The sequence below is a fragment of the Fulmarus glacialis genome, unplaced genomic scaffold (genome assembly GCF_000690835.1).
Source record: "Fulmarus glacialis isolate BGI_N327 unplaced genomic scaffold, ASM69083v1 scaffold35429, whole genome shotgun sequence".
NCBI classification, from domain to species: domain Eukaryota; kingdom Metazoa; phylum Chordata; class Aves; order Procellariiformes; family Procellariidae; genus Fulmarus; species Fulmarus glacialis.
The window spans coordinates 25,293-34,278 of record NW_009232149.1 but is presented as its reverse complement, the minus strand read 5'-3'; the positions used below and the strand labels follow the sequence as shown (position 1 = coordinate 34,278).

At 38.5% G+C, this 8,986-nt stretch overlaps 1 protein-coding gene across 1 annotated transcript in view; it reads right to left on the bottom strand.

Annotated features, from left to right (window-relative positions):
* The window catches only part of COL4A5 (collagen, type IV, alpha 5), a 60,728-nt gene that overhangs the window by 41,106 nt on the left and 10,636 nt on the right, over positions 1-8,986 (bottom strand). The window contains exons 3-12 of the mRNA XM_009584801.1: positions 8,136-8,180; positions 7,333-7,377; positions 7,164-7,226; positions 6,337-6,390; positions 5,582-5,608; positions 4,227-4,307; positions 3,132-3,194; positions 2,523-2,558; positions 2,386-2,427; positions 2,185-2,277 (exon numbers count right to left, since the gene is read on the bottom strand). Of these exons, the coding sequence (XP_009583096.1) occupies positions 2,185-2,277; positions 2,386-2,427; positions 2,523-2,558; positions 3,132-3,194; positions 4,227-4,307; positions 5,582-5,608; positions 6,337-6,390; positions 7,164-7,226; positions 7,333-7,377; positions 8,136-8,180 (549 nt within the window). The remainder of the gene's footprint in view (positions 1-2,184; positions 2,278-2,385; positions 2,428-2,522; positions 2,559-3,131; positions 3,195-4,226; positions 4,308-5,581; positions 5,609-6,336; positions 6,391-7,163; positions 7,227-7,332; positions 7,378-8,135; positions 8,181-8,986) is intronic.

The following is an 8,986-nucleotide window of genomic DNA, read 5'->3' as shown; positions in this document are numbered from 1 at the left end:
GAAATTACAGAAGCAACAGTCTTTAGATTACTGGTAATTGCTGAAGTTGTGAGACCATTAGGATCAAAAGTGTTCATCAGAAAAATGTCACAGGATCACTGTGTTAAAAAGTTAGGGTTTCTATTTTGTCTTTTTACACCTTTGTACAAGTTCTTAAATCTCTTCACCATTAACCTAAAGAAAAGTTACAGGCTATTGAATCCACAAAAGGTTTCTGTGCAGGGCTTCTGTTATCGTCTTGGAGGCCTCCGAGACTTTGATAAGCCCATCTATACAACTGATTTTTCAGTCAGAGATCATAGGTGGAGGTACACACCAGAACCTTGTGTGTATTTCACAAAAAAAAAAATGTAATGTTGAAATTTTTTACTGATTGTATACTACCAAGCATAACCTTTGTTATGCACTCAGACTGTGCTTGTAAGTCTTAGTGCTTTAAAAAAAAAGTAGTTAGAATGCTTTTATTTTGTACATTTATAGAACTTAATGCCGGTATAATTAGTCCTTCAGAGATCCCTGATGACAGAGGCAAATTACTCTGACCCTAATAAAGCCAGATGAATTTTTGCTTCAACTACAGTGTGGTCAAAATGACACCTTGTGGTTTCTTAGAACTATAAAGACACAACATGCTGCTCTTCACCTTCCGTCCTACCATCCAGTAAAACAGAGACAAAACCAGAGACCTTTCTAGGATGACTGTGCATTGCAAATGTACATCAGTGGGTAGCTCTAGGGAATGCCTTAGTGGTTCCTAATGTTCTTCTGAAAGGAAGGGTAACAAATGGTTTTGATCAAGATGAAGGGCAGAATTGTCCTCCACCCTGCCAAAATAAAAAAATACTGCTGTGTACCAAAGCTTTCTTCTCTGACACATTTCCCAAGATGAAAAGGTGGAAAGTAAGGAACTGATCCAAATACAGGTGGAGGAAACTAACAGTTTAAAGCTCAGTTACCACAGTGACATTTGAAAAATAACCAGAGCATAAAAACAATCACTCACCACTCTTGCCTCAAAATATCTACCTCAACTCTTCTATTACTCAGGGCGGTATTTGAGAATACCACAGAAATTTCAAAGAAAACATGAAATCCAGGCACCCATGATCCTGCTTGTGCTGCTCAGATTGTCTATGACTGGCACCCAGAATCAAATGGTACTGTGACATGTTCCCCAGTGAAAAAAAGTAAAAATGTAATAACTTTAAAAATGGCAAATTTCCCAACGACTTTTTGGCATTTATGGGTGGGGAAGGATCCATAGAAATCAAACCAACTGTTTGAGCTTACTGTCATAATATGGCTTGATATTTACTTTTGAGGGGCCAGAAACAGGGAAAGCACTTTATTCAGACCACAAGGAAGAAAGACCTTGGGGCATCACTGATGACAAAAAAAAGGAGAAAAAAAAAGAAAAAAAAAGAAATTGAGTTAAAATTTTTGAAAGACTTCTTCACAATGGATGACACAGCTGGTTAATTAATGGGAATCTGAATCCCCAGACAGCTTTGAAAATCCCAGTCTGGGTGTTCCAAGGAACGAGAACTGCTTTTACTGTTACTATGAACTTCCTTTAAGAGAGTTTCTTAAGAACAGTTATTTTACTGAGGGAAGTAACTGAGCTAATGTGACTGGCCTGATTCTATTAAAGGAAAAGTACTCAGGCCTGGAATCATAGAATCATAGAATTGTTTAGGTTGGAAAAGACCTTTAAGATCATCAAGTCCAACCATTAACCTAGCACTGCCAAGTCCACCACCAAACCATGTCCCTAAATGCCACATCTACACATCTTTTAAATACCTCCCAGGGATGGTGACTCAACCACTTCCCTGGGCAGGCCAATGCTTTTGACAACTCTTTCGGTGAAGAAATTTTTCCTAATATCCAATTTAAACCTCCCCTGGTGCAACTTGAGGCCATTTCCTCTTGTCCTATCGTTTGTTACTTGGGAGAAGAGACCAACTCCCACCTCACTACAACCTCCTTTCAGGTAGTTGTAGAGAGCGGTAAGGTCTCCCCTGAGCCTCCTTTTCTCCAGACTAAACAACCCCAATAGTCAGTACTTTGAGAAAAACAATATAACCTCTGCAGTAAGCAGGCTGTGAGTATATATGAGCCAAACCAATGGAGGCTACAGCTTGATCACATGCTTATTACAGATGGATACAGTTTCCCACTCACCTGATCTCCTTTCTGAAACTCAATGTCATTTGGTCTCTTCTGTTCTCCAATTTGTCCTGGTGGCCCTGGAGGTCCCTGAAGACCTTGTTCACCCTAATGTGCAAGAAGATGGCAGTTTGTAACAGGCAATACAAACCAAAATGGCATGCATAAGTATTTTGAAAATGATAAGCAAAAATATCATCATGATCACCTACTCACTTTTTCACCTTTGGGTCCTTGGAAATTCAAACCCATATTACCCTGCAAAAAGTATAACTCATCAGCCCTTAGAAGTCACAAATAAACAGAAAGAAAAACAAAACAGTCCGCCACCATCAATGAGGGAAAGAAAATACCTTAGGTCCTGGCAGCCCTGGTGGACCAGGAGGTCCCTGTTAAAAAAGGAAACAAAAAAAAAAGTGTAATTTCCAAGCACTTTACATGCCGCCTTGTCAGAAGAAAAAAAAAAAAAAAAAAAAGAACCATGTTGCTACTTTGACTCCTGTGCATTATTACTTATGTAGACAAGGCACCTTGCCTTCCTCTGAGAGCTCTTCCATATGCTATTCAACTTCACAAATATGTAAGAAACTAGTTTTTCCTTTAAGTGAGAGAGTCAATAAAATTAAACAGTCAGGTATTAAATATTAAGGAAAGAATCATCCTGGTCTAAATAAGCCAAATCTTGTCCCTCAGGTTTCACACAAACAAGGAGCCTGCACAAAGATTCAGCCTGATTTAAAGCAAAAAGAGGTCTGGGAACAGGCTGAATGTTTCAAATGTATCACATTTAAACGTGCACAGTGGCAGCTCCAGGGTGAACCGAATGTATGGTTGCTGTTGTCTTCATACCAAGTCTTGAGTACCAAGATCTCTGCACTTTATTGACCTGCCTCTGAGGACATGAAACAAAGAAGTAACTGCCCCATTTAACACTTTATGGGTAACAGGTTAAAGAAACTTACTGTCAAACCTGGGGGCCCTGGAGGGCCAATTGGACCTGGTATTCCCACGGAGCCGGGTGGGCCCTGTTGAGAAAGTGGAGGAGGCTATGAAAGAGGCACCTTTTTATGAAAAAAACAGTGAGACCTTCAAGGTCAAAAAACCCCAACAGTTGGCACCCCATACACATCAAATCAAAGTAGCTGACGACTAACCTACCAATCTGTCCTTGTGGAAAGGCCTAAAGGAGCGTACATCGTGTTAGGAGTGTTCTGCTCTCAACATCAATACATCTCTTTAGCTTGGATAAGGGAATGCTTTTTTGTTTGTTTTGAACTACTTTTGCGCTTTCTTTCTCTTCATGCACTGGGAGAGAACAACAAAACACTTCGTATTTGTGATTCCTCCCAGCCAGAAACAGACAATAGGGAAGCACAGATCAGAGGAACAGAAATGCTAACAGGCTCAGTCTGGTCAGAATAGCCTGGGGCTTGCCTCTCTGTACCAGGAAATGGGAGTCTCTGGCTTCTGTCCAGTCCGATAGACTCATTTTCTGCTCCCCTTGTTCTTCCACTAAAGCAATGAATGGCTCAGTGGGGAAGCACAGGGCCTGGAGTCACTAGCTGTTTTCACAGAAGACTGCTGGGAGAACAGAAACACTGTTCAGGAGGTGCAACATGAGGAGAACAGCTGAGACATTACCCTCTCTTCCCACCATCCAAAATACTAGCTACAGCCCAGAAAGGCAGATGTTACTTGCTTTACCTCAGGGTGAAGAAGGGGAGGGAACTCCAGAACTGATACAGAGAATGCCTAGGAAGGGGAAACAGGCAGGGGAAACAGAGAAGCAAGTAACTGTGAGTACTGCTGTCTGCTGGATACCACTTTCCTCACTAGGGGACCTTTCTGGCCTCTGTGGGTCACCCTATTACGAGCAATATGGAAGCACTTACTTTCCCTCAAGCCATAAGCTAGAGGTACATTAAATGTGAGCCCTGCTTCTCCACGTAAACATATGGATCCCCTAGCACCAAATGTTCCAATTGTGCTGTAATGCAAATACTTTTCATGTTATCTTTTTGGCAGAACACAGCCTAATAGTACTCTACACAACTTACAGGTATCCCTGGAAGACCTGGAAATCCTGGGTCGCCCTTCTGTCCTGGCAGCAAGGATGTAATTATTTCACCTGCTTCACCCTGGAAGAAAAAGAGCTGACTTTAATTAACAGCACATTTTACAATTCTTTATCACCATTCTGACTCCAAAGGATGCATAGTGCCTCTTAAGACTCTGAGACACTCAGAGTTATGCTACATCCTAGCAGTAGTCTTTAATATAAGTACTAGATTCTCCAAAAATAGCTCTTTTTAGAAGAGATCCTTGCATATTTGGAGGATTCTTTAAATGGCTAAACTACCGACTATTAAAAGCTCTCTTTTTATATGTACAAATATATCAGCATTGATTTAAATTCCAAAAGATTAGGGGATTGAAATACAAATGCTTCACAAAAGAAAGAGACATTCTAGCTCCATGTGAAAGCAATGGATAGGACACAACAGAAAAAAGGCTCATTCAGCTATTTCCAATGTCTCGCGTCATGAGATTAATGCTGAGTATGCTGTTATAATAGTCATGCTTCATGTTCTATATTGAAGCACAGTTTCTTATTGATTTCAGGGAAGACCTTTGTTTTAAAAGTGTATGTTCTGATCAGCTTGCCTTTTAATATCTTTAAAACAATTGGGAAGAAAATGAGCTGAGAAAAACAATTCAGCTTAATAGTCACAATTTCCCAGCACCAGCGTTACGCTGTCCTCTCAGGAGTTTATTGGAATAATTCTGTGGGTCAAGTTTCCTTTCAAATAGATTTGAACCAAAACTGATGTTTTGGCTCATGCTCAAATAGGTCAAGGATACAACAAAAAAAACCATTAAAAAATAAAAGGGGTCCTTAAAGTCCAAAATCAGATTTATGAGACTATTTACATTGGGAGAAAAAGCCATCTATGTAGTAATCTGTACAGTAGAGAGCACGTTTCCAAAAGGAACATAAGATGTTGCACTATTCTTTCCACTGGATATTTTAAGTAATTATTGCTTAGTCTCTAGTAGTGTTCTTGAGCATGCACAGGTAATCTACTGGTGCACTTGGGTGTTTGTAGGCATTTTGCTAACTTGATGCCTCACAACTCAAAGAGACCCTGTCCCTCACACTCCCAAGGAAACCAGCTTCAGAAAACAGTCTGCTACTTCTGAAACTACTGACCCAAATTGAGTAAAGCTACTGCAGAATTTCCGGTTAGTTGCACTGGAGTGGCCTAGAAACACTAAGCTTTCTGCAGAATGTCACTCCAGATTCCAGTGGATGCACACGGTCTTGCATAAAAGCAAGCAGGTTGCTTATACCAGATCACACTGCACACCCATGCCTGGTTAGTACTTTGATGTGCAAGTACAGAACACTTACCTTCACACCTGGCAGACCAGGGGGTCCCTTTGTTTAAAAGAAACAAAAAATAAAAGAAAGATCAAAAGAAATAAATAATTGGTATGTTATTTGCAAACCGCTAATCAGATCTACATCATGAGGGAAGCATTAAAGATAGAAATCTAAAAAAAGATATGAAACAGGAGAAAATAAAATTATGATCTTCAGAATCAAATAGAAAAACTAGAGAAGTACTTTCACAGTGAATATTGAGCATTAATATTGACTATATTTCCATTTCCTAGCAATTTGTTTCTTTATTGCCTCCTATTATCCATCCTGTCTACTACATTTCTTTCTGTTTGTACTTTGGTTCTGACAGTCACTTTGCTGTACATTCTTGTGTTTTATAATGAAAACACCCTACACTGTCTCTTTTTGCTGCCCCATTAATCACCAGTAACACTCTTTAGATGCACCAGATGACAGTAACAAGATCTTACTTCTCTAACACATATGCATGTGTTTGTATTTTCCTGCAGGTGTGGCAAAGCATCTCAGCATGTGAGAATTCAAAGGACTTTTTATTGGCTTTACCACAGCACGCAGCAGAAAAGCTCACGCTTTTATTGGGCACCTACAATATTCTGATTAATCATAAAAAAAATTAATATATTCTTATTTATTAAAAGACCAACTGCAAAAAGAGGCTGATATTTATCTGATCTTTCACAGATCTAAGTAGAAGTCTTTCAGTGGATTACAGGTAGCTGATCCAGAAATCTTTTACTTACAGGAGGCCCTTGTAAACCAGGAAAACCTGGACTGCCTGGGAATCCACGCTCTCCCTTAAGGACAAAGAAAACAATTAGCCAAAACCAAAACATAACAAAAACAGATAAACAAATTTTGACTGAAAAGTCCAGTTTTGTTGTTAGCTTATGACTCCAGAGTATGAAATTGTATTGCAACAACTATAGGATAAATAGTTTGTTAAATCACACAACTGATTGAAACAGAACTTTCCACATTCAGGTATTTCCACATACTTCCAGGCAAAGTACTATACTACAGAGATGGAAAACACGCATAGTGTTATAGAAGATCAACTTCTATTATGGAAAGATCATAACTGGAAGCTAAGTAACATGTTAGAATGAAAGTGACTCCTTCCAACAAGGAAGAAATCAGTATTTTCAATGCAATACTATTAAAAATTAATAATTGAAAAGTCCCACTGTTAGGTAATGAGTTTTCCTTGGTAGCAAGAGTCTACAACAAAGATGAGATGCAGTATAAGATCTAATTATCAGACACTCCTCTCAGTTGTCAGCTATAAAATTAAGGATGAGAACAAGAATTTAACTACATCGGCTGGAGAGTATAAATGTTGCATCTTGGTGCCGGCAATTTCTGGCAAAACTTGTGCTTTAAGTACCAGACCATGACCCCTTCTCTCAGATGTGTGTGTTAGTCTGAATTATTTTGGAATTACCTGCACAACTCAGTAACAGCAAGTACTGCTGCACATAATAAACCAAACTTATTGGCTACAGCCAGGATAACAAGAGCTCTTTACCATATTATTGTTGCATTGTTAAGAATTTTAAAGGGATTCCACCTTTGTTCCATTGCATCCTGGGATACCCTGAGGTCCTGGTGGCCCATCTTGTCCTGGTAATCCCTTTAAAGTGGAAAAGAGGAAAGAAGAGTTAGCTTGTAGAATGTTCTTCTGGGCCTGAAAGACAAAAGGGAACAGATTCATATCTATACAGCCCATTCCTACTCACAGGAAGACCTGGTGTTCCTGGAAATCCTGGAAGCCCTGGTGGTCCCTAGAAGGAAATTAACCACATATGTTTTAAACAGTATGGTACGAATGGATGTCCAAAAAGATTTAACAAGATTTTACTAAAAGTAACCTATCTGTGCATATGTAAGTAAAGAAAAACAGAAACAATCTGAGTCACCTGTAAAAAAAGAATGTCATGCTGGACAGCTATCAAGGTTCTTACCCTTCTTTCAGAGAAATATCCACAAAAACATAGAGAAGACAATGCAGAACAACTAAAGTAATAGTACGTAGATATATAGAGAAAAACAAATGAACACTCATGGTGTGGAAAATGGATGTGATCCACTGAAGTCAGAGATGCATCAATTGTCACCAGCTGAGGGGTCTGACAAAAAGAAAAAGCAACGGCACAAAACCTAAAGGATTTCCAGACAAAACAACCTCTCCCATATCGACCCTACGTATACTGTGTCTACTTCAGAATAAATTGAAGCAAAGTTACTGGAGAGTGTTTAGGTCCTGTATAGCAAAACAGATCAAATAAGTATTGGGGCTACTCTCCTTAATGAGTTTATGAAAGTAACACAAGCAATACCTAAGGTTGTATTGCTTATGCAATCTTATATTACCTATAAAAAGTAATACAATCTCTTCAAGCTGGTAGATAAATTACTCTTCAGATTTAAGTTAATTCCCCCCTCCCCCAATAAATCACCACTTGTGTGAGGACCCACTCAATGCCTGGCAGTCTTTATCCATAATTCCAATATATCACCCTAAAATTGCACCATCACTTACTCTGATTCCTTTGGGTCCAATAGGCCCTGGAAGTCCATCATCACCCTAAAAAAACCCAACAAACAAACAAACAAACCACACTCAAGTTTGCAGTCTGGCTTTCTATCAAATTAAACTGTAAGCATGATAAAATTTCTTCTACGTGTTTAAAGTAGACTAAAAGTTATATTAGTTGTCATTTCCTGAGTAAATGGTTCAAAATTATTCTATTTTGGGTGTTGGACTTTGAATTGAAAAGTATTTGTTACAGCTGATAAACCATGACTTAGAGGAAATGTTTTTTAAAAAATCAAAGCTATTTAAGATTGCTTATAAGCAATGCTTTCATGTGCTTTCATCAAATATCCTACAGCGACCTCTTGTGGGCCAAACATGATATACAAGATTAAATGTGAATGATACCGTACCATTATTATTTTGTATTAAGATAATGCAGAACTTCATATAAAAATATTGAGAAGAAAAGGCATTTATGGAATAAAAATATAATCAAAGTTTCTAGTCCAAGACCCCTCTGTTGTTTCAGTTTTGTTATATCCAACTAATCTTTTCTTTTAGTGAATACTTTCATTTTTTTCTTATCACCTACCTATTTTTTTCTTTGCTTCATTTTGAAGTTAGTTTATACTGTGAGCATTTGCAAAAGAAATGGCAGATCCTGGATAATCTTGTGTCTATTAAATATAAATGCACTCAGAGGAAGGCTTTTCAACATTTTAATACTATACTACACCATCTGAGTGTAATGATGTAATTCGGTAGCAAATAAAAATAAACTGAAACCTTCCAGGGAAAGCAAGGAGCATTCCTCAGTTGTCTCTGCACAGTTTCAATGAGGCCTTCATTTGCAT